The sequence below is a fragment of the Carassius gibelio genome, chromosome B15 (genome assembly GCF_023724105.1).
Source record: "Carassius gibelio isolate Cgi1373 ecotype wild population from Czech Republic chromosome B15, carGib1.2-hapl.c, whole genome shotgun sequence".
In the NCBI taxonomy this organism is placed as follows: domain Eukaryota; kingdom Metazoa; phylum Chordata; class Actinopteri; order Cypriniformes; family Cyprinidae; genus Carassius; species Carassius gibelio.
Window position 1 is genome coordinate 14,523,495 of NC_068410.1, and position 25,674 is coordinate 14,549,168.

Genomic DNA, 25,674 nt, shown 5'->3' on the forward strand with positions numbered 1-25,674 from the left:
TCAAATAAACTAAAAGGGTTTGATAACGTTTTAGACGGTTAGATGCTGGTACATGGTCTTCATATGCCTTCATGATGGCTTTTTTTCTTGTGTTCCTCAAGAGAGGAATATTAATGCCGTGTCTTTTATTGCTTTCTGTCTATCAAGCAGCTTCTCAGCCGTAAGTGTTAGAAATTATTTTAAATATTTGTTTGTCTGTTTGTTAAATATATCTGTTTTAATTTGTATGCCTGCTCTTAATTCAGAGTAACATTTATTACTTTCACACATTGAAAAGGGGTTTACGAAGTGCATGCTCTTTCTTTTTGCAGAATTTTCATGGTGATATTTCCAGGTGTTATAAGATCAGGCTCAGAGGCTAAACTGTGTGTGAGCCTTCTAAAACCAGAAGAAAATCTGCAGCTTACTATTTCTCTGGTTAACTTTAACCAGAACAGAACACTTTTACAGGAGAGGACTGAGAAGGAATTCCACCGCTGCATTGAATTTCAGGCATGTTATTACATTTATGTTTTCAATGAACGACAAACATATTCATAAAAAATATATATATAAACATATATATATATATATATATATATATATATATATATATATATATATATATATATATATATATATATATATTAGCTAAATGGAAGGATATTGGCTGTCAAAACAACAGTTAAAAAATATATCTTCAGGTTAAAATATTTTAACATTTTAGATATTTTCTCCCTAGAAAAGATGACACTTATTTGTGATACAACTGCATATGTTCAGGCTCCCGACTCTGATTCAGTGCAAGAGATCCAAGCAGAAGCTCATGGGAAAAACACTCATCTGATTAAAAAGAGGAAAGTCAAATTCGTATCATATAATCCATTTACAATAATTCGAACAGATAAATCAATCTACAATCCTGGACAAACAGGTATTTTGCTTTTTATTCAGCCTTAGTGTGCACTGATCACAGTCTGTTTACATCCACTTCACTGGCCTTGATTTTTAATGCCTTCCTCAACTTTCCAGTTCAGTTCAGGATTTTCACAGTGGACCTAAATTTTAGGCCAGTTGATGAAACGGTAGGTTGCAATTTTTATGTTTTTAATTGTGGGTAAAGAGAGCATTATAATGAATGTTAAATGTTTAGCCAACCTTATTAGTCATGTTTGCACAAATATACAGTACCTAAAATGCACTTTTAGACTTGGACCTCTGAATAAACAACCCTGGGTTTTTGAACAACCATGATCAATGCCTGTTATGCAAACCAGACTTAATGTTATCTGTTTACATCCACAGTACAAACTCATAGCAATGCAGGTAAACTTTATTTATTCTTTTCCCCCTTTTACAAAAAACTTTTTGGTAACACTTTTTAATAACATTCAGTTGTTTTTTGGCATTTATAAGTGATTTAGTTAATGATGAACTAATAATTTAGAAAACATAATTATGTTTTCATACATGATTAATAAGTGATATGTTAATATTTGTGTCTATGATTTGTAGATTGAGTTATAAATCATGTACAAGTGATTAGATGATGATTAACTAATCATTTACAAAACATGACTATACGTTCAAAAATTAAGTAATATGCTATTGATTTATAAATCTGTCATGTTATCTTTAAAAAAAATGGCATATCATGAAATAATTAAACATATCCTTAGTAAATGGTTTATAAGTAACTAGTTAATATTTAATTTATCACTTATAAATCATTGAAATGTCAACATTGTACTATTATCTAACAGCATTAAAAATACGCCACATGTCAGAAAAGACTGTCTATATGCTCACCCGTCAGCCCTTACATTGTAGTACACACTACAAAGTATTCAAAACCTTTGTAATAAATAATTTACAACACTTTCTGCATCCTCTATTCTAAAGTGTAAACTACTCATTCGTACATCTTTCACTCAAGTGTGAATACTCACACAACCCATAACTGGCAGGTTTTTAATAAATACAGGTATAATGTTGTTTATAGTGAATGTACCTATATTTTTTATATATACTATAAACTATAAACAACATTTATTTTAAACTTCAAGCATGCACGAAGAAAAAGAGAAACTAGCCACCTGGGTGAAATGCGCTAGGCTATAATTGTCTCTGTCATTCTGCATCAATGCAAATTTGTGCAGGGCAGGCTGCACATGTTTAGCTTGCTTTAAAATTATGGATTTTACTCGTATGTGAGGGTCCGAGTACAGTGCGCAAAATACATCACCAAAATAGTATGCGCATACTCATAAAATGTATAATGAGTTTTGTGATTACATTATTCAGCTGCAACAGAGCAGCTCTAATGCACCATTAAAATGAACAGTAAAAGTGGCAAAAGCTTATACAATACATTTTAACAAGTATAATTAAGTGTGGAGATAATTGAAGGGAATATCTGTTTGTTAAATGAAGCCAGCTAACATTGTTATTAATTTTATTATTATTATTATTATTATTATTATTATGTCTCTGTAGTCTATATTTTTAAAAAAGGCAAATGCTGTAAAATAAAACAGGTGTAATATCAGCGAGTACCAAAAATAAAAGTATCAATATCTGACTTCTGAAAAAAAGTGGTATTGGTGCATCCCTAATTTTACATAACTTATTAGATTTGTAAATCGTTAGCATATTATTTAATAATCATTTGTGAGTGTACAGTCATGTTTTGTAAATTATTAGTTAATCATCATCTAATCACTTTTAAATTATAACTTAATCTACAAAACATAACTGTACCACATCACTTATTAATCATTTATGAATACAGTCGTGTTTTGTAAATTATTAGTTCCTCATTAACTAATGACTTGTTAATTAACAAAACATACACAAATTGCAAGCATATCACTTATTAACTGCTTATGAATGTTTTGTAAATGATAAGTTCATCAGTAACTAATCAATTATAAATGATTTACAACTGAGTGTTACCAATTTTTTGTGCATAAATGTTACTGTTACTGCCATGTTGGTTTTCTTCAATGGCTTCTCATATAAACAGGACAATCGAATGAACAGAATCAATCAGTGGATTAATGCCACATCAACCCATGGCAAGATTCTGCAACTATCCCATACACTTAATCCAGAGGCACCTGTTGGTTCATATGTGCTGTTTGTAGAGACTAGCAAACAAACAATTAAAGAAAATTTTCAGGTTAAAGAGTATGGTGAGTATGACATACATTTTCAGTATGCTATAAAAAAAAAATACAGGTTCCATAAACAGGGCATTAACAGCAATGCCATACAAAAGGGGTGTCAGACTCAATTCCTGGAGGGCCGGAGCCATGAAGAGTTTAGACCCAACCTAATTAAACACACCTAATCCAGCTAATCAAGTCCTTTAGGCTTATTTGAAAACTACATGGTATGTGTGTTTGGAGCAAAAGTAAAAAGGCCCTCCAGGAATTGAGTTTGCCACCCCTGCCTATAGAAGAACAACTTTAGAATAAAACTTTATTTTATTTTATTTTTTTACTTTCTGTGAACAGTTCTTAAAAGAACAACTATTTAAAGGAATAGTTTACCCCAAAATACAAATTTGCTGAAAATGTATTCCCCCACAGGCCTTCCAAGATGTAGATAAGTTTGTTTTTTAGCACAAAAAGATTTTTGGAGAAATGTAGTATTTTCTCTACAATGGATCCTGCACTGAATGGGTTCCGTCAGAATGATCTACCAAAAAACATCACATGTAATGAACACAAATGAACACCTTGTAAAGCAACACGCTGTGTGTTTGTAATAAATCTCTCATAAAGACAATTTTAACTTTAACCTATTGCTTTTGCCTAAAATGTAAGTACTCTTTCCATAATATTGCAACAATGTAAAGTTATCACATCTGAATCAGGAGAGAAATATTCACAGATTAAGATAAAAGTGACAACAAATACTGTATTTTGCTAGATTTTGTTATTAGAGGACAACAGGGGATGGAGTTTGTCACTGGAGGTAGAGGAGTATGGAGAGTTTAAGGTTAAAAAACCTTGGATTTGTTTCTTACAAACATGCAGATTTTTTCTTTACAATATGTTAATTGTAGGACTGGATTCATATGGATTATTGTGATGTTTTCATTTGCTGTTTAGACTGTCATTCCGATGGCACCCATTCACTGGCTGCAGGGTAATTGTTGTCACGCCCCTGGATTCATTGTGTCGTGTCTCCACATGTGTTACGTGTCCCCATTAATTATTCCATGCACCATTGTGTTTCCCCAATTATCCTGTGTTTATAAGCCCTAGTCCTTTCAGTTCATGTTTGTCGAGATTGTACATCCACAATATGTGTTTCATGTGCTCCTGTCTTCATGAAGATTCTTCATTAAATGCTAGATACCAATAAAGAATCTTGATTGCATACACTGAGTCAGTTTTCTTATTTTTTGCTCTATTTTTACCTTAGCTAAAAGTGTCTAATGTCACAACTGTTTTTGTGGTTCAGTTCTACCAAAATTCGAAGTGAAATTACTCAAACCAAAGATAGTGAGAGCGAATGAAGAGGAAGTAAAGCTGGGGGTATGTGGGAGGTGAGGTGATTTGAACATTAACTTTTAACACATATGTTAGGCAGGAAGATCAGTTAACAGTATGTCTTCAACAGATACACCCATGGACATCCTGTCCAGGGTAACGTGACGATGGGACTCTGCGAAACCATTTATTATCCCTTTCTGTCTCAAACTCCACTCTGTGTTAATAGGTCAGCAGTAGTAAGTATGACTAAATGTTCATTGTTTTCTTTAACATTTTTATGCTATTAATTATAAATATGTTATATTGTTTAATGTTATTTTATTATTATTATTATTATCTAGCTAAATGAGTCCGGTTGTGTGTCTGAGATGTTCCCCCTTTCAAACTTCATGAAAAGACCAGAAGCGTATTACATGAAACAGTATCTTTATTTCACTGCATCAGTAACTGAAGAGGGGACAGGTTTGAACTATAACATCTGACATGTTTGCATGAAAACAAAAGAGCTCGATGTACTGACAAATCAAAAATTGTTAATACTTCATGAGTTGTGATAAAGATTTTATAATTTGCCTTTTTATGTTTTCCAGACATCTCAATGGAAAGGACTGAAAATGTGCTTCGGACCTATACTATTGGTAGCATCAAATTAATTGACCTGCCAGATTTCTTGGAGAGAGGATCAGTCATACAAGCAAAGGTTACAGGGAATTAGTCTTTCTTGTTTCTAAATGTATATATCGTACGTATATATATATATATATATATATATATATATATATATATATATATATATATATATATATATATATATATATATATATACAGTATTGTTCAAAATAATAGCAGTACAATGTGACTAACCAGAATAATCAAGGTTTTTAGTATATTTTTTATTGCTACGTGGCAAACAAGTTACCAGTAGGTTCAGTAGATTGTCAGAAAACAAACAAGACCCAGCATTCATGATATGCAGGCTCTTAAGGCTGTGCAATTGGGCAATTAGTTGAAAGGGGTGTGTTCAAAAAAATAGCAGTGTCTACCTTTGACTGTACAAACTCAAAACTATTTTGTACAAACATTTTTTTTTTCTGGGATTTAGCAATCCTGTGAATCACTAAACTAATATTTAGTTGTATGACCACAGTTTTTTAAAACTGCTTGACATCTGTGTGGCATGGAGTCAACCAACTTGTGGCACCTCTCAGTTGTTATTCCACTCCATGATTCTTTAACAACATTCCACAATTCATTCACATTTCTTGGTTTTGCTTCAGAAACAGCATTTTTGATATCACCCCACAAGTTCTCAATTGGATTAAGGTCTGGAGATTGGGCTGGCCACTCCATAACATTAATTTTGTTGGTTTGGAACCAAGACTTTGCCCGTTTACTAGTGTGTTTTGGGTCATTGTCTTGTTGAAACAACCATTTCAAGGGCATGTCCTCTTCAGCATAGGGCAACATGACCTCTTCAAGTATTTTAACATATGCAAACTGATCCATGATCCCTGGTATGCGATAAATAGGCCCAACACCATAGTAGGAGAAACATGCCCATATCATGATGCTTGCACCTCCATGCTTCACTGTCTTCACTGTGTACTGTGGCTTGAATTCAGAGTTTGGGGGTCGTCTCACAAACTGCCTGTGGCCCTTGGACCCAAAAAGAACAATTTTACTCTCATCAGTCCACAAAATGTTCCTCCATTTCTCTTTAGGCCAGTTGATGTGTTCTTTGGCAAATTGTAACCTCTTCTGCACATGCCTTTTTTTTAACAGAGGGACTTTGCGGGGGATTCTTGAAAATAGATTAGCTTCACACAGACGTCTTCTAACTGTCACAGTACTTACAGGTAACTCCAGACTGTCTTTGATCATCCTGGAGGTGATCATTGGCTGAGCCTTTGCCATTCTGGTTATTCTTCTATCCATTTTGATGGTTGTCTTCCGTTTTCTTCCACGTCTCTCTGGTTTTGCTCTCCATTTTAAGGCATTGGAGATCATTTTAGCTGAACAGCCTATCATTTTTTGCACCTCTTTATAGGTTTTCCCCTCTCTAATCAACTTTTTAATCAAAGTACGCTGTTCTTCTGAACAATGTCTTGAACGACCCATTTTCCTCAGCTTTCAAATGCATGTTCAACAAGTGTTGGCTTCATCCTTAAATAGGGGCCACCTGATTCACACCCGTTTCTTCACAAAATTGATGACCTCAGTGATTGAATGCCACACTGCTATTTTTTTGAACACACCCCTTTCAACTAATTCAACTAATTGCCCAATTGCACAGCCTTAAGAGCGTGCATATCATGAATGCTGGGTCTCATTTGTTTTCTGAGAATCTACTGAACCTACTGGTAACTTGTTTGCCACGTAGCAATAAAAAAATATACGAAAAACCTTGATTATTCTGGTTAGTCACATTGTACTGCTATTATTTTGAACAATACTGTATATATATATATATATAATCATCATTTTGACTTGGCTTTTTCATTTAATAATCTTTATCTTCATTTTTTGTTTGATTAACGCATGTCATGATGAGTTTCTGTTTTATCCACCAGGTTAAAGTTGAGCTCTCCAAAGGAACCCCAATTCCTTACTTTAAGGTTGTTGTTCATCATGGCCTGTCTATTCCTCAAGAAATTACCACAGACATCAATGGGTTGGCCCATTTCACAATCGATACATCCCTTTTGACAAATGTCATTTATGTATCGGTAAGCTTATCAGTTTTATGTGTGGACAGTATGTGATGATTTGTATTTAGACCAATCTATAATAGATGAATTCAAGCATAGTACTGCTGAAATAAATGTTTCACTTATGTTTGCAGTGGTGAAATGTATTATTCACCAGAGCAAATCCTTAAGTGTTCAGTTATTTCTGCATTTAGTTTAGTCAGTTGCAGCTTGTTTTTCTGACCATGTGTTTAATTGATCTACTCCTGACAGGCACATGCTTCATCAAACAGTCAGTTTAGTTCTTCATACCATTTTGATTCTGCACACAAAACTCTGCAAATAAAACCCAAAGAAGGCCCAGAAAAAGTGAGTCAGCTGGTTATAAAGGCTCTAGAGGAACCGCTGAAATGTGAGGAGGAGATCTCAATAACCGTGCAGTACACTATTGCTGGAGAGACTGTTGAAAGTGGTTCTGTTACCATAGTCTACCTGGTGGGTGCAGAAATTAAACTCAACACTGCATGTTTTTTTTGTTTTCCCATTTTATTCACTGGAATTTTTCTTTTTTCTCTTTCAGGTTTCATCCAGAGAAGAGATAGTACACCAAGGCTATGAAAATGTTAAGGTGAAAAGCTCTGATGGAGTGGTGGAGGGAGAAGTGATGTTTAAAGTCCCCGTTCGTGCCCGGATGGCTCCTAAGATGGTGTTTCTCGCGTACTGTGTGCTGCCCAGTGAAACTGTACTAGCTGCTTCCAGAACATTTCAAACTGAGAAATGCTTTGAAAACAAGGTATTAGTCCATTACAATATGGAGATTGCATGTATGTAAAAGATGTAAGAATGTACAGTCTGTGAGTTTATTTTGCAGTAATGACCAGCTGACTTATTGCTACTCATCAAATAAATGTTTTTATTTATTTTATGAACAAATTGCTTTTTTAATTATAAAATTGTTGCTAAGCTTAGTTGATTGCTTTGTGCATTGTAATGGATGATTTCAAGGGAGACTTCATTTCATTTATGTAGATGAGTGGACTGATAAACAGCATTGCCTTGGAAAGCAAACAGCATTGCCTTGGACAGCAAACATTGGGAAATATTAGATCTGAGAATCCTCTTAATGCCATGTCAGAAGCATTCCAGATAGCCGTGTAATAATTAGTCAGAGTATTTAGTAACGATTGGTTGAAATGCATTGATTTTGTTTTAAAATTAAAAATTGGACCACTGTGCATCACAGGTGTCACTGCGGTTTTCTCCGAGTACAGCTGTCCCTGGTGAAGAAAACATTCTCCAGATCTCAGCTCAGCCTGGTTCACTGTGTGGACTCAGTGCTGTAGATCAGAGCGTCCGGATCCTTGAATCCAGAAAACGTCTAGATGCTGACAAAGTAATACATATTTCAGACCTGTCTTTGGTTTTGATACTTTTCACAATGAAAATTCTAAAATCACTATTTCCTCCATCCTTCTGAAGGTTTTTGACCTGTTGCCACCCAGGCTTTTTCCATATGATATTGAAGATCAAGAGGATTGCTTTAATGTTAGAACTATAAGAAGTTCTCTGATTCTGCCTCCTCCACCTTTATATACACCAATGCTATCCTACCCTTACCCCTCAGAGAGTAAGGCAGATGCGGTCTATGCAAGTTTCAAGGTAAATATTTGTGTGTTTGAGGCTTGTTTCATTTAAAATGTTTATTTTGATTAATGATTTAAGACAAAAAGTATACAGTTATCATCGGAAATTTTTTTTAGTAACTGTTGTCTCTTGCCTTTTTACATTGTCATCTGGATAAGAACATGGGATTGAAGGTGGTGACAAATTTGATTATTAGAATGCCATCCTGTTTTAAATTCAGAGATGTGTTATATCAGAGAATTTTTGGTGGTAAGACATCTGTTTATTTTCTCTCTATATGTATGTACCATGGATATGTTTAAAAAAATTATTTATAAAGGAAATGTCCTGTAAAATTCCAGGTTTTATGGGTTTTGTTCAACCACCATCTTATGGAGCCTTAGGAGCTATCCCAGGATATGATGGACTTGGAGCAGGTCTAATAGTTGAAGGGGCTGGAATAAGTCAAGTGGGTCTAGGAAGTTCAATTGTAGCATCTGGAGTTGAAGCAGGTCAGGAATATGTTTTTCCCATTTTTATAGTCTATATATTTCTGTTTTCTCATACCTGAGAATTATGACCCATGTACATTTCAAAAATTACTAAAACTGTGAAATGTTTCATTTCAATGTTTCATTTTTATTTTCATATATTGATTGCTTTTGTCAGCAAATCTAGCAGCTGTGGATGGGACACCCTTGGCATCTCAGGTTCAAAATTAATACTTGCCAAGCACCCAAAAACAAAAAAAACGCTGTTGACTAGTACCTATATGAAACAGTGTTACTCGCCAGTTTTGATAAATGTGAAATTGCAAAGGAACAAATTTCATGGGTCCTGTTCCAGTGACAATCTGTGGTGTTTTATATTTCTATACATGCACAACCATTTCTGAAACCACAGACAACCCTATTATGGCCATCACATAAAAAGGTATAAATCCTTATAGAGCAGTGAAAAATAATTGAATTGAATTGAACTGAAATTTATTTGACAAGTTTATAAGCAAGTATTCCATACACTTTAGAAAACTGTCGAGGATAAAAACACAATAAAGCCCTTGGCTTGTTTCCATTGCAGCCCTCGATGTTAATATAAAGGTTATGTGTACGTGCAGAATAGACAGAAAAACTGTATCTCCTAATCATAATTAACCACATCTATAAAAATCTAATTTTTATCAATATTGTAGAGATAATTCACCAAAAATACAAATCAAAACTGACAATAAACATCACACTAAATCACCACAAAACACACTAACTACCCTCACCAAACAGCCATCTTTTTTTTAAACTCAAAAATTATTTTACTCCCTTTAATGAAACTGGTAATTTATTCCATGAAATAGCACTAGTATATAAAAAATAATTTTTCCCCACCAAACTCTTAAATTTAAATCAACAAATATTAAAATCTCTACCCCTAGTTTTATATAAATGCTGCTGACTCACAATATAAAAATTATTTTCTAAATAACTTACATTACTGACAATTCTGTGTCAGACCCATTTTTAAAAATATCTTAAAACTTTCACTGTGTAAATGCGCCCTAGAATGTACTTTTAAAATTATCAGAACCAATTTATTTTGAGCCTTTTGCAATTTATTCTTCATAACTTGGGGACAACTATTATACCAAAAGGAGGAAGCATGATGAGAATGTGAATGAGTGAATGTCTAATAAACCGGCTTGCCATGCTAAAAACTGCCTTTCTAGCCATAAAATCACCTGTTAATTTTTAATCTATTAAACAGCCCAAATAGTTTACTACAGATGTTACCTCTGTGGCCTTACCATTTATCTTAACCAAAAAGGTATCATCCTTATTTAATTTAATTTTAGATGCAAAAAGAATGGCCTCAGTCTTTCCTGCATGTAGGGATAGTTTATTATCTAAAAACCATTTAGACATCACCTCTAGCTGCAAAGTCTTCTTTTCTTTTATGACCCCCTTATCCTGATGAGATATTAAAACCGCTGCATCATCTGCATACATAATAAGTTCCTCTTAGCATGCTGCTTTAAGATCATTTATATATAAAAGAAAAAAATAAGGGACCTAAAAGGAACTCCAGAGTTAATAAATAAAGGACTAGACAAAATAGAGAATTCTCATCAAAACCAACTGCCTTTAATTTGTACAGTATATATCTTCCGTCTCCTGTGTTCCTGTACATGACAGAAGGACTCCATCAAATCAGATCCAGCGGTGTGGGATCTTTTTTTTTTCTCTGTTCCCTAGCCAGCATGGAGGAGCAGAGGAGAAGATTCGGTAAATTAACCACCCTCCGTCAAAGGGGGAATGAGGTGGGTGGTGTAGCACTGGAGTTCTGGACGTTGGCGGTAGGATTGGGGTACACTGATGAGGCCCTGATGAGGCCCTACACTGATGAGGCCCTTAGGGTACACTGCCTGGATGACCCTTTGCCTGGGGCGGAGATGAAGGGGCTGGAGATCCTGGACTTTTGGGGGTTCACCAGTTACCTACAACATCAATCTCAGTGGGATACCTCACCCACACCTGTCTCTCCCGGTGGGTCTACAGACAGTAGGACCTCCAGCCCAGCACCACTGCACAATATGGCCACCAGCCCAGTGCCACAGCACAAGATGACAGCCACAGTTGACCCTCCAGAGTCGGGTCAAGTCACCATTGACCTTCCAGAGAAGGGTCAGGTCACCGATGACCCTCCAGAGTCAGGTTAAGTCACCGTTGACCCTCCAGAGGCAGGTCAAGTCACCGTTGACACTCATGAGTTAAGCATTACCACAGTTAGACCTCAGGAGTCAAGTCAAGTAACCGGTGATCTTCAAGGACAAAGGCAAGTCGCCATTGATCTTCATGGGCAAAGGCAAGTCACCAATGATCTTCATGGGCAAAGTCAAGTCACCAGTGTTCTTCATGGGCAAAGTCAAGTCACCAATGATCTTCATGGGCAAAGTCAAGTCACCAATGATCTTCATGGGCAAAGTCAAGTCACCAGTGTTCTTCATGGGCAAGGTCAAGTCACCAGTGTTCTTCATGGGCAAAGGCAAGTCACCAATGATCTTCATGGGCAAGGTCAAGTCACCAGTGTTCTTCATGGGCAAGGTCAAGTCACCAGTGTTCTTCATGGGCAAAGTCAAGTCACCAGTGTTCTTCATGGGCAAGGTCAAGTCATCGACTATCTTCATGGGCAAAGGCAAGTCACCATTGATCTTCAGGAGCAAATGCAAGTCACCATTGATCTTCATGAGCAGACTCAGGTCACCAATGATCTTCATGAGCAGAGTCAAGTCACCATTGATCTTCCTGAATCCAGTCTAAACTCTGCGGAACTACAAGAGTCTCTACACGTCTCTGCTGAACTACCAGAGTCTCTCCACGTCTCTGCTGAACTACCAGAGCCTCTCCTCGTCTCTGCGGAACTTCCAGAGCCTTGTCACATCTCAGCCGAACTCTCTGAGCACTCGACTGATCCTGTCGTGGCCACGGGGGCCACCCTTAACTTGTTCATGTTCTCTGTTTCAGACTGGCCTATCCAGACTTGCTCTCCTGTGTCATCGATCCCACTGTGGTGGTCCTAGGCGCCGCCCTGGTGGGCCCCTGTCGCGACCGCACGGCTGTGGTGGTCTTCTGCGCTGCCCTAGTGGGCTTCTGTCTCAAATGCACAGATGTTTTGGTCTTCTGCGCCGCCCTGGTGCGCTTCTGTCTCGACCGCATGGTTGTGGTGGTCTTCTGCGCTGCCCTGGTGGGCTTCTGTCTTGACCGCACGGATGTGATGGTCTTCTGTGCCGCTCTGGTGGGTTTCTGACTCAACCGCATGGCTCCAATTCCACCTTGCTCTACCCTGGATTCCTGCCCTGTTGGTTCGGCCCTGGGCCTCAGAACTTTCTGTTCTCTCATGGACTTATGTTTTGTTGTTGTTTTGTTTTCATTTTTTTTGGCACTTCCTGTCTCTGTTACCCTCTATTACCTGGCTCTGCTTCCCTCCCACTGGTCCTCCGCCGGTCCACCTCCCTCCTGGTCTCTTTGTTTTTGCTTTTTTGCACTTGTCTCTGTTTCCCTATATTACCTGGCCCTCCATCCCTCCCTCTGGTCCTCCGCCAGTCCACCTCCCTCCTGGTCTCTGTGTTCCTTAGTCTGTTCTTGGGTTCAGGTGGAGCATCTGGTAGCTGGGGGTAATGTCACGGTGTCTGGTCGCTGTTTCCCTGGGTGTCCACTAGTGGTCTCACTTCCCCATAGGCACCTCACCTCAGGCACTAAAATTCCCACAAGGCCGTGTCCCTTCATCACAGTAATTGCACTCCTGTTAATTGCACTCAGGTGTTTTCACTTCATAGTCATTAACCTGCCTATTTAAACCAGTCTGTTTCTGTTTGTTTCATGGAGTCCTTACTTTCCGTCACCAAGTTTCCTCGCGATCCTTGTGTTCAAGTTTCTTGTTCCCTGTTTGTTTGTTTTGGACTGATGTTTGGTTATGACCCCTGCTTGTTTGGTTTCTGATTTTGGATTACCATATTAAACTCACACTGCACTTGGATCTTCCGTCTCCTGTGTTCCCGTATGTGACAGTGACACTGAAGACTGGAGTAATGATGCTGAAAATTCAGCTTTGAAATCACAGGAATTCATTACATTTTAAAATAGTTATTAAAATAGAAAATAGTTTGTAATAAAATAGTTATTTTTAAATAATATATTTCACAATCTTACTGTTTTTGCTGCATTTTGGAATGCAATTTTAAATGTAACTTTACAATCAGTATTAATGTCCTTTAGCTTAGTATTCTGAATGATGTTTATAATGGTGTGCTAGTAGTGATACTAGCAGTTAAATATTAATAATAGACAAAACTATAGCGTATTTACAGATGAAACTGACCTGCACTGAGAGCCCTGAACAGGTCAGTGATGTTGCTACATTTCACCACGGAAATTACGTGAGCCGATTTGTATAGAGCAGCATAAATATGTTTATTATTGAATGAAAAAAATCTGAAATTATCATTTTGGTACATCAAGAAGGCATAAAAATAAAGAATTAATGATAATAATAATAAAACAAAACAGGGCAGCGGACCAAATCAGCAGCCAGGACACCGGGAATTTTCCTGGTGCTCCCAACGGCCAGTCGGGGCCTGGCCTATTTGGACTCAATCCAGTACACACTAATAGTCAGCTTGTGATCATGGCCTGTCTGAAGACTGTTAAACGCTAAATTACAGCATGATTTGCAGCACTGATCATTGCTGCAAATGGCACTGCCACTGACTGTCATCTGTAGCTATTAAAGGCAGTGCTCCTTGCTTGCTTTCTGTATATTTAATCTATTCATATTAAACATATTGGGCATATTTAAATATAAAATATTGGGCAGCATGTTCATTTTTCTCAAATGCAGGTCCGGGTTTATCAAACAGGACCAGTGCAGGACTCTGTGTTTTCATTTACACACAAGCAGCTCATTGTGTTTTCAGTGGCTCAGAGTGGCTCAGTTAAAAGTAAATGCTGCTTCAAACAAACTCCATCAATGCATTTGCTTTGAGTTTGGGACACTTATAACATGGATTTGGGAACAAATGTGTCAACGTGCCAGTGATCTTCCCAATTTTTGCCATTGTTAATGAAAATAATTTATAATCTCTTGTCCATCCTCAGGTTCTCCATACAGTAATACTACTGTTATTATTATTATTAAATACTCCTTTTTTGTACAATATAGGATGGTTCAGGTTTTCATTGTTTAACCCTTTTGTTTTTTTTGTTGGTCAATACTACAGGTTATCCAATAAATGGGATTGATCTCACATTTCTACCCGAGGAAACCATTCGCACATTCTTCCCAGAAACTTGGATCTGGGAACTTGTTGAGGTTGGGTGAGTGAATAATAGTTTAGAAAAAAAGTCTGAATGTGACACTCCCTTAAAATACATTTGGTCCTCATTTGGTAAATGTTATGTTAAAAAATGCAAATTACTCTTCAGGGACTCTGGATCAGCTCATGTTCCTGTCACGGTTCCTGACACCATCACCTCTTGGGAGACAGAGGCCTTCTGTCTGTCCTCCAAAGGTCTGGGTCTGGCTCCTCCTGCTCAGCTGACAGTTTTCCAGCCCTTCTTCCTGGAGCTCTCTCTGCCTTACTCCATCATCCGTGGGGAGATCTTTGAACTGAAGGCCACTGTCTTCAACTATTTGTCCAAGTGCATCATGGTGAGACTTCAGACTCAGTCTTATCCAATAATGTCAAATATGCCACTAATCATGTGTGTTTGATTGACAGGTTAAAGTGACTCCAGCTCCTTCCTCAGACTACACTCTCAAAGCCTCCTCTGATGAACAGTATTCATCCTGTCTGTGTGCTAATGGAAGAAAAACCTTTAAATGGATTCTCACTCCTTCTGTTCTTGGTGAGTTTTCCAGTCTGAATCATTGTTTCTCTGTGTTTGTGTATGTTTGTATCTTTACGTACATGTCTTGTGTTGTAGGAGTCTTGAATATTACAGTCAGTGCAGAGGCTGAGTCGTCCCAGACTGTGTGTGACAATGAGATTGTGAGCGTGCCAGAGAGAGGACGCATTGACACAGTCACACAAAGCTTGCATGTAAATGTGGGTAAAAACATATTATGCAAATAAAATCAATCAATAAATAAACACGTATTTATATAGCACATTTAAAACAATAAAATTGACCAAAGTGTTTTTTTTTAATTACTCAAATAAAAAAGGCACAAAAAAGGCACAATCATATGTTAAAGCAAACTCTGAGATGATCTTAAATGTCTAGCAACACAATGACACTGTAACATGATATGTTCTTTGGAGAATGACCATGCAAACCTTTTAAAACCATGACCAAAACTTTCTAGCGGACTTTAAAATAAAAAGAAGCCAGTGCAAAGAAGCCAGCTTTGGAGAAATGCTGGACCTTGTGCCTGTCAATAGTCTTAATCTGGATGAAATAAAAGCATGAATCACAGTTTTATGTCATTAAAAGACAAAATTCTCTTAAATTCGGCAATGATCTGCAATTGATAGAAGCCACTTTTAACCATGGCATGCAATGCACTATTGCAATTTATATAATCTAAATCTCTACCTTTACATTGCAGTCAAAGGTCAAAAGAGGCTAACTGTGCTAACATTACCCTGTGTTCCTCAGGCTGAAGGAATTGAAAAGACTAACAGCCACAACTGGCTGCTTTGCCCCAGAGGTAATGACTGTGTACTCATATATGCCATAAAAATGTTGAAAGAGGAAGAATGAATTGATTATTATTTGATTTATTAATTGCTTTTGTCCCTCCATTTACAGGCCAAAACCTCTCAGAGGAAGTAGATCTGACATTTCCCAATAATATGATAGCGGGATCAGGAAGAGCTACTGTTTCAGTGCTTGGTGAAGAAGAAAAAAACTTACCTTTACATCAGTACCATCTTGTGAATACTTCTGATGTAGAAATGTACAATAACGTCCTCTTGCAGGAGACATATTGGGTCGCGCACTGAGGAATCTTGATGGATTACTACGGATGCCGTACGGCTGTGGAGAACAAAACATTGCAGTTCTTTCTCCCAATATTTACATTCTGCAGTATCTGGAAAACACGGAACAGCTCACCTCAGCCATCCGAGAGAGAGCCACCGGCTTCCTTAAGAGCGGTGAGATGACATTCAGAGGGGTTTCATACTATTTCTAATGTTTTTCAGTACATTATAGGAAAATAATCTGAACCAAAATATTGATCAGGGTACCAAAGACAACTCAACTATGAGAACTCGGATGGATCATATACTACATTTGGAAAGGGAGAAGGAAATACATGGTATGAACTCCTGTTTTAACCTCATAAATAAACCATTACACAAAACCCAAATGTCCAGCAATGAATATTGTTTCAAATCAAAAGATGGTAGTACCTTAAAAGCCACATCACAAATCTCTCTGGTGAGTCTGAATAAATGTATTAAATTTAATTTAACTAACAGGCTGACCGCATTTGTGCTGAGGACTTTCGGGAAAGCACAGGGGTACATCTTTATTGACCCCCAAAAAATTCAGAATATAAAGCAATGGCTGATACGCCACCAAAGACCAGCCGGTTTATATGAGCGCAAGGGAAAACTCTTCAATAATAGAATGAAGGTAAAAAAAAAAAATTACGAGGTATATACCAATATTTATATAAATCAGTGAACTTAATCCATTTTCCACTATAAATATCTATATTACATAACATTCCTAAAATAAGAAATAGTTATTTTAAGTACAAAATTGTTAACATTTGTAAGTTTTTATTCCATGTGTAAATGTTTGTTATAATGAAGCAAAATTTGTACATGCTTGCTTAAAATTATGAAAGGAAAAAATACAAATAATATAGAATAATAAAATATATTGTCTGAAATAAGTTCCTTTACAGGAACTCGAGCTGCGTCGAGCGCTTTGGGGAATGTCCCTGATGAGACCGACTCTGAATATCGTGTGCAATCTGTCCAACGGAAGCGCGTGACGTCACTGGCGGGGTGACGTAGCGACCAGGAAGCTACAAAAGCACATGCCATACAGCTGGCTTCAGCTTCATGTCTGTCAGCAAGCGCTCTGTGTGTGCATGTCAACAAAAGTCTGTCCCGTTGGTCCTATTTATTGTTGTCTGTCTCTCAAGCATTAAAAGATCGCTAGAACAGCTCAATATGCCTAAAGGGGGCTGACTGTCCGCATTGTGATCGATTGACAATGCGGATGCTTCGATCCCGGAGGGCTTTCTTCAAAGAGGGAGCCTTCACCAGCGTTCCCCGCGGTGCTGGCCCCGCTTCTGCCTAGGCAGAACGGCTGCTGCACTCGTGGGGTTCGCAGGTGGATCTGTCAGAGGGAATGGATACGGACCAGTCCTTATCTCCTTCCTCATCTGCCAGATCCGGCACCCAATCACGCTCGTCGGTTTCTTCCCCCCAGGGTGAGGGATCAGCTCTTCACCTCTCTTCCTCCAAGGAGGTCGATGTGGAGACTGTTGCTGGGGATTCGCCACCCCTGTCGCCCCAATATGAGGAGCTTTTGGAGTTGGTTACACGCGCAGTCGATAAATTAAAAATCGAATGGCCTGCTGAAAAACATTCTGAGCCGCAGAGAAGCAGGTTAGATGAACACTTTCTGCGGCCGAAGCAACCACCTCCACGTCGGAGCCTACCATTTTTTCCCGATCTCCACGACGAAATATCGAGATCGTGGAATCATCCTTATTCGACCCGCCTCTTTGGCCCCGATTCACTATATTATGGCAATGTGATGGGGCTGGGAGAGTGGGGTTATAGAGCGGTGCCACGGGTCAAACAGACACTCGCGGACTATCTGTCGCCCGGGTCGGCATCGTCGCTAAAGGCTCCGACGTTCCCCGCAAAGCCTATTAGAGTTACATCATCACTGGTGGGCAAAGGTTATGTGGCAGCAGGTCAGGCTGGGGCTTGCCTTCACACTATGGCAGTCCTACAAACTTATCAGGCTGACCTGCTAGGAGATATTGACGAGGGGAGGGGATTAAGTCTGAAGATATCGAAGAACTTAGAAAGACTGCTGATCTCTCCCTCCACGCCACTAAAGAGACCGCTCTCGCGATTGGGCGGTCTATGGCAGCCTTATGGCAGTGTATATTCCTGGGAGATTGAATGTGGGAGCAGACATACTGTCAAGGCAGGGGCCGAGGCCCGGGGAATGGAAAATTCACCCCGAGGTGGTGAGGCAGATATGGAGAGTGTTTGGTACAGCCCAGGTGGACCTCTTTGCGACTCAGGAGACATCGCATTGTCCCCTCTGGTTCTCTCTAGTTCATCCAGCTCCTCTGGGACTGGACGCTTTGGTACAGACCTGGCCGAGGCTTCGTCTGTACGCACAGATCTAGTCTCGCTCCTCGACGGCTCTCCACGGGAGATACCGATCAGGACAGACCTACTCTCACAGGTGCAGGGTACGATAATTCACCCTCGCCCAGAGTTGTGGAAGCTGTGGGTGTGGCCCCTGAGGGGGCACAACTGTTAGCAGCTGGTCTCTCAACTGAGGTTGTTGAGACTCTCCTTCAATCCAGAGCTCCCTAAACGAGTGCAGAGACCGCCAGCTAGACCCAGCAAACTGCCCAGTTGGTACAGTTCTGGAGTTTCTACAGGCTAGGCTCTCTGCAGGGTTTACCCACTCCACGCTGAAGGTTTACGTGGTGGCCATTGCGGCCTAACACGCCCTTCTCGATGGCCAGCCTCTGGGAAGACATCCCCTAGTTACACGTTTCCTCCACGGTGCGCTGAGGCTGAGACCTCCAGTATGATCCAGTGTTCCCCCCTGGGATTTGGTTGTGGTTTTAGCAAGTAGGTATCGCTGCAGCCCGGAGACCTCCAAGTGGGAGGAGCTTTTGCCGCAAGTGGGCTGGACTTCACGGAGAGCTCCAAGTGGGAGGAACTTTTGCCGCTAGTGGGCGGGACTTTTACAAATGGGCGGGATTTAAACGGAAATTTCACATTGCGTCATTGTCGGGGTGCGCGCGAATGAGGATGGCATAAAGTAGCGATACTAATGAAAAACAGATTTATTGTTTTTCATTGTAGTTTAAATTTAATTAACAAGAGGTTATATAATTTTGTGACAACTGCAAACATTCAAGTATATTAAATTATATTAATTTTATAATTATATCAGTATCAAGAAAATGAATGAGTAATTTAGAGCAATAAAATGTTTACTGTATGTGAATGTTTTTCTTAATTGCAAGTTTGAAATCTGAGGGAGAATTATATTGTTTAGATTGTTACAACCCCCTTGGCTCTAGGTGAAACAACATTACAAAAGGCCACACGTGGAAGTAGGCTACATTTTACAAATAAACATTTAATTTAAAAAAAAGAAAAAAAAATCTAAATAGTAATACAAGAGTTAATAATAATAATAAAAAAACATTCCAAGACTTAAGAGGAAAATAATATTGGTACCAAAGTCCAATTTAAGACACTCATTTCCCCATCTCCTTTTTATCACCAACTCAATCACAGGTAACGCTCCAAACCATTAAAAATTCAAGTTTTATTTGTTATATGACATGCAAAAAGCAGTGAAAAGTAGGTCTGGCATACTTTTTTTAGACTGTGCAAAAAAATAAAAAATAAGAGAAAATTAAATACAAATAATGAAACAACAGGAAAAAAATAAAGTTTTTTTTTTTTTTGGAGATAATTAAATACAAATAATGAAATATACACAATATACTGTATTAAACTTCTACACAGATGATTTGTAGAGATGCTACACAGAAACTGCTACACAGATGATGTGCAGAGATGTAAACAATGTGCAGTGAGGATGAAATGCCTAGTTAAGTTGTCAAAAAAGCGCAGTGTGCAGAGAGTTATTGGGTAGCCCTAAACAACCAGTCTATAAAGTGCAGTGTGTTTAATGTCCATGTTTAGTAGTCTGATAACATGAGGGAAGAAACTCCTCCTGAGCCTCTCCGTCTTTGCCATCAGACTGCAGAAGGGTCTGCCTGACTGTAGCAGATGAAACAGTGGATTTCCAGGGTGGGTGGGGTCTTTAAGGATCTTAACAGTCCTAGATTACATCTTCTGGTGTGGATGTCTTGCAGAGAGGGGAGAGATGTTCTGGAGATGCGCTCAGCTACTCTTTGCAGGGCATTTGAAGGTATTGAAGCTGCTCACTCTCTCCACTGGGGTCCCGTTAATGATGATTGGGGTAGATCCGCTGCTGCCTCAAATAGAAAAGAGTTATTGTAAAATATTATTACAATTTACAATATGAATGTTTCTACTGCATTTCTGAACAAATAAATGTAGGGCTGGTGAGCATCAGACTTCAAAACCCTAACAAAATCTGTCCAGCCCCAAACAGTCCTCTAGAACAGATATTTAAGGAATCTGAGGTTTTAACCTGCTTGATTTTCATCAGCACTGGAACACTTTGCTGCTGCTTTCACTCCAATGCTATGGATTATATTTTTACTGGAATGAAGTGTCATTAGTTACTAAACATTCAGTCCAATGACATCCTAAAATAATTCACTGTTGACAAGTTAACATTAACTACAGTATAATGCACATTTATGTGAGACGTCCACAGAATGTAATGTCATTTACATTCCAACATTTGTCATTTAGGACAGTGTCTGACCATACCCCTGGAGCAATTTTAGGGACAAGCGCTGTTGCAAATGTCCACCTTTAAAGTATGAACATAATTTATCCACACAAAGACCCACATACACACACACATTAGTCAAAAATCTTCAGAAAAAATAAATTACACATCTTGATGCATAGAAAGAACAAAAAAAAGTTTACAGGAAAGTGATCCTTTGGGTTTGCAGAGAGAGGCGGTAACCAGATCACTGAAATGTAACTTTTGGCCACCCAGACTTGAGCTTTCTGTAACACAAAGTTTACACATAATGTTTTTGTTTGTTTGTGTTTCCTACAATGACAAAATTAATTCTACACCTGTTGATATGTAATGCATGGTAGTGGACACTGCAGTTATCCTCATATATCCACTCTGTTATGATTATTAAATTGAAAAATGAATTTGGTAATTAAACCATATGTTTCAATTGCATTACATTGTTTGGATTAACGTTACACGTAAAAATAGATAACATTTAAAAATTGTTTTGAAACAATGACCAGCTTTGTTAAAGCCAAGCATTATCAGTTAGGAGTTTTAACTAAGACTCATTCTTATGGAACACTGTACTAAATCTATTAATAGTTATTGATCGCTTAAATATCAGTGCAGTTATAATACATAGGCCTGCATATTTTACGTAACGTTAGTAACAATACCTGCTTAGTCTTCAGTGTCCGTAATCTGCAGCGTAAATCCTATATGTATTGCAGAAATATTTAGCACAAAAGGGTAACAGACACAATAAAGATGTAATTTATCTGTGCTGCTAATGCTGTCTTAACGTCCTTTCGGAATAATGGTAAATATGAGTTTTGAAGGTAAAAAAAAATTGCACATGAATGTCCTCCCATTTTCAAACTTGAATGCAATGAGCTTGTAATCATGATTTAACTACGTCAAGACTAAAACATCAACCGCCAAGATACTGCACTTTTTCGCAACTTGTAATACGTTGTACAAGTCTAGACTTACCCCTTCAAACTCCTCTTTCTTGACGCTGAAAAGCCTTGGGAAGTTGACGCCGTCTTTTTTTTTTTATTAACCCCATGACATTAAATAAACCAATCAAAAGGCTCTGGAGGTTTGTACAGCCCACTTGGAGCTGAAGTCCCACCCATTTGGAGCTGACCCGCCCATTTGGAGCTGGCTCCGACCTCCGTTTATACCTATCTCGGTTTTAGAGGCTCTTTGTAAAGCTCAATTCGAGCCAAAACAAGACATCTCAGATAGACATCTGACGCTTAAAACTGCCCTGTTTCTGGCAATCACCTCACTAAAGAGAGTTGGAGATCTTCAGGCCCTTTCGGTGGCCCCTACTTACCTAGACTTTGCCCCTGGTATGGCCAAAGCATTCTTATACCCTCGAGCAGGTTATGTTCCAAAGGTTCCCTCTGTTACACCACAACCTGTCGTACTGCAGGCCTTCTGCCCTCCTCCCTTTCGGGAGCTAGACCAGGAAAAGCTAAATTGTATGTGTCCAGTGCGAGCACATCGTTCCCCAAACCGCTCGACGCAGCTCGAGTTCCTGAAAAGGAAAGTCTCAAGGTTACGAATGTAACCCTGGTTCCTTAAAGGAACGAGAAGCTGCGTCGCAGAGCCATACTCCCGGCACCCCTGCCGGCACTTGCTTCCCTACTCAAAGCTGAAGCCAGCTTTATAGCTTCCTGGTCGCTACGTCACTCTGCCTGTGACGTCAGGCCCTTCCGTTGGACAGATTGCACACGATATTCAGAGTCGGTCTCGTCAGGGACGTTCCCCAAAGCGCTCGACGCAGCGTCTCGTTCCTCCAAAGAACCAGGGTTACATTTGTAACCTTGAGACGTTTTAATGACTTTAGCAATTTTAGTTCTCAATATTATATGTCTTGTTAAGAAGTCAAAATTGCTTATTTAAAAATGACCATTTTGGTAAAAGATGCCTTTATTTGCTGTGTATTTTAGGGGGGTGTAAGTGACGATGTGACCATAACTGCCTATATAACTGCATCACTTCTCGAGCTGAACACATCCGTTACGGTCAGTACAGTCTACATGTTTTCAAGCATAAACTGTACTATTTTATAAAGCTCTTATCTTCAACTGTTTCTGTTGTAGGATCCTGCTGTGAGCAAAGGTCTATCATACTTAAAGCATTTTGTTGGTGATAACCGAAACACTTACACCACTGCTCTGCTCGCCTACACTTTCAGTCTGGCTAGAGACACGGACACTCGACATCAGCTTTTCAAGAAACTGGAGAATGCTGCTATTTCAGATGGTAAGAAATTAGTTTCTGGTTACTTTTTGTTGTCTTTCATGACTTTAATTTTTTTTTTTTTTTTATTATTTTGTTGAGTTAATGGTGTCTCTTTTGCCCATGTGTCCTAAAGGGTCTCATCTCCACTGGTCTCAGTCTGCTTCTGCTGATGACTCTGATTCTCTGGCAGTGGAGATCAGCTCATATGTGCTGCTAGCTGTTCTCTCTGCTGATTCACTCACTACAGCTGATCTGGGCTTTGCTAACAGGATTGTCAGCTGGCTTGTGAAGCAGCAGAATGCCTATGGAGGATTCTCCTCCACACAGGTGACTCAAACTACTCAAATCAAACACTTGATTGCTGAATAATGGGTAAAAGACACATTACTGAACACATTTATTTCTCAGGACACAGTGGTGGCTCTTCAGGCTCTGTCTTTGTATGCTACCAAAGTGTTCAGCTCTGACGGCTCCAGCACAGTGACTGTACAGTCAGCAGCAGACACTCACCACTTTGATGTCAATCAGGACAATAAGTTACTGTACCAGGAAAAGCAGCTGCAGGACGTCCCAGCCAAATACAGCATTGAAGTGAAGGGCTCAGCCTGTGTGTCTCTGCAGGTCTGTGAACTGCAGCAAAACAAATGAAAACCACATTATGACGACAGCTTAAAGAGATGTCCTAATGTTCTGTGACTCTTTTCTAGATGTCTCTTTTCTACAATATCCCCACTCCCAAGGATTCTAAGGCATTACAAATCTTTTCTAGGACTGAAGGTCTGTGTCAGATCGGGAAAGAACAAATTCTGGATGTCGTATTAGATATTATGTAAGAGTGGATTTTAATTTACACCTTAGCTCTCAGCATGTTAGGATTTAATTCTTTAGTTGTTTATTGTAGTATTCTATATTTTTTAACTTTTTGTTATCTGTTCAGTTATACTGGGACACAAGACAGTTCAAACATGGTCATTGTAGATATGAAACTCTTGTCTGGTTTCAAACTAGAGCCCTCTTCCCTGGATGTGGTAAGGCAGTTTAAGTTACCATCCATTACAGTAAATGTTGCACATTTCCCCTAATCTTTTATAATATTTTAATTTGCACTAAAAAAAAAAAAAAATTTCACAGTTAAAGAAAGCAGTACATCGTGTTGAATCCAAAGACGACCACGTGATCATGTATCTTCAAGAGGTGGGAATGATGACATGTATGGTTTATAATGATAACCAGTGTGATTAAAATAATTAACTATAAAATCTATTTTGAACCCTTATATAATGTAGCAAAAATGCTGTACAATCTCATAGCACTGATTAATCTAATGTAATTTGAGTTTTATATGTTTTACAGGTTCAGAAGTACATGCACATCCGCCCAGCACTACGTATTAGACAAATCTTCTCAGTTAAAAACCTCAAGCCAGCAGTTGTAAAAGTCTATGATTATTACCAGACCAGTAAGTCTAAATTACTCAGCACTTAATTATTTCTAGACATTAAAGTCTTGGCACCACAGAAGCTTTATTACATTTTTATTTGCAGGTGAGCGGGCTGAAGCAGAATACTTTAATCACTGTGCCTGAGGAAGAATGCCACAGAATAGACAACAGATGTCTTCACACCAGTATTCACACATTCGATATGTTACTCTGCACAATTATATTGGATTAGCATAAATAATTTTGAAAACACACACACACACAAACACACACACACACACACACACATATATATATATATATATATATATATATATATCTATATATATACTTCTCACATGACAACTCTTGGAGGGATTGACACGGTAATGTACATGACAATGTTAATGTGTTTGGTCTTAACGGAATAAATCTGCTGCTGCTGTGGTTGCTTTAATAGAGCAAGTACCGAGACCTGCTTTTGCCAATTACATCCACAACATGCTGATGTAAGAATGTAAGAACAAAAACAAACACATATAATATATGAAATAACCCTGATATAACATACATGAATCACTCCATAGCAAATCTATACAGGTGGGGCTGGGAAAGGCAGGGGGTTCTAAAGCCTGCTGCAACTGCTACAGCAAGCACTACCCAAGTATTTGAATGTTGAGCAGGTAGCTCATTGGCTGCTGATACTACAAGGACCAATTAGCTGTGCCATGTGATGATATCATTATGTCAGATTGAGTGAACTTAGAAAAAATTAAAAAAAAGCATCCCCTCAGTAAAACTACCATCCTCCCTTACGATTCATACATTTCTTTAAAAAGAAGACAACAGAAAAGGGATGATTTCTCCTTCATTAGAATTTAAAAACATTCCCCTGACATAATGTTATTGTGCTGTATGTGAAGTCTATTGGATGAAGTCTATTAGAATACAGGTAAAATAACCTTATTGTAGCCGCACTGGGTCACTGGGTTGTACATAATAATTAACTCAAATGATATACTGTATAGGGAATTTGAATAATTAATCAGGAATATGATTAATATATA

The 25,674-nt window shown here is 38.5% G+C and overlaps 1 protein-coding gene and 1 long non-coding RNA gene across 3 annotated transcripts; both read left to right on the top strand.

Moving 5' to 3' along the window:
* On the top strand, nucleotides 1-25,068 carry LOC127972268 (alpha-2-macroglobulin-like). Of its 2 annotated transcripts, none has more exons than XM_052575664.1 (35): nucleotides 1-160; nucleotides 312-492; nucleotides 722-913; nucleotides 1,012-1,064; nucleotides 1,285-1,305; nucleotides 3,005-3,173; nucleotides 4,453-4,537; nucleotides 4,612-4,720; nucleotides 4,826-4,946; nucleotides 5,075-5,184; nucleotides 7,055-7,210; nucleotides 7,445-7,666; nucleotides 7,752-7,964; nucleotides 8,415-8,564; nucleotides 8,651-8,830; nucleotides 8,974-9,064; nucleotides 9,157-9,306; nucleotides 14,562-14,658; nucleotides 14,767-14,992; nucleotides 15,063-15,189; nucleotides 15,268-15,389; nucleotides 15,943-15,994; nucleotides 16,096-16,179; nucleotides 16,266-16,442; nucleotides 16,531-16,606; nucleotides 16,770-16,926; nucleotides 22,893-22,967; nucleotides 23,046-23,208; nucleotides 23,321-23,514; nucleotides 23,596-23,808; nucleotides 23,895-24,016; nucleotides 24,125-24,215; nucleotides 24,319-24,381; nucleotides 24,541-24,646; nucleotides 24,732-25,068. In XM_052575664.1, the coding sequence occupies exons 3-35, from the start codon at nucleotides 727-729 to the stop codon at nucleotides 24,770-24,772; spliced, it is 4,203 nt and encodes a 1,400-aa protein (XP_052431624.1). In that variant the 5' UTR covers nucleotides 1-160; nucleotides 312-492; nucleotides 722-726; the 3' UTR covers nucleotides 24,773-25,068. The 2 variants fall into 2 exon arrangements, with proteins under 2 accessions (XP_052431624.1, XP_052431623.1); XM_052575663.1 differs by having other exon boundaries at nucleotides 763-913.
* Nucleotides 9,313-13,321, top strand: LOC127972283 (uncharacterized). Its single transcript, XR_008157063.1, has 2 exons — nucleotides 9,313-11,799; nucleotides 11,950-13,321. It is a non-coding gene; the product is annotated as an uncharacterized LOC127972283 (long non-coding RNA).
* Nucleotides 25,069-25,674: the final 606 nt, after the last annotated feature.

Excerpts from the sequence above, each read along its gene's own strand:
- LOC127972268 (XM_052575663.1), top strand. The coding sequence starts at position 72 with ATGATGGCTTTTTTTCTTGTGTTCCTCAAGAGAGGAATATTAATGCCG. Across the intron at positions 8,831-8,973 it reads CGGTCTATGCAAGTTTCAAG|AACATGGGATTGAAGGTGGT; the intron begins GTAAATATTTGT and ends CATCTGGATAAG. Across the intron at positions 14,993-15,062 it reads ATTTGTCCAAGTGCATCATG|GTTAAAGTGACTCCAGCTCC; the intron begins GTGAGACTTCAG and ends TTTGATTGACAG.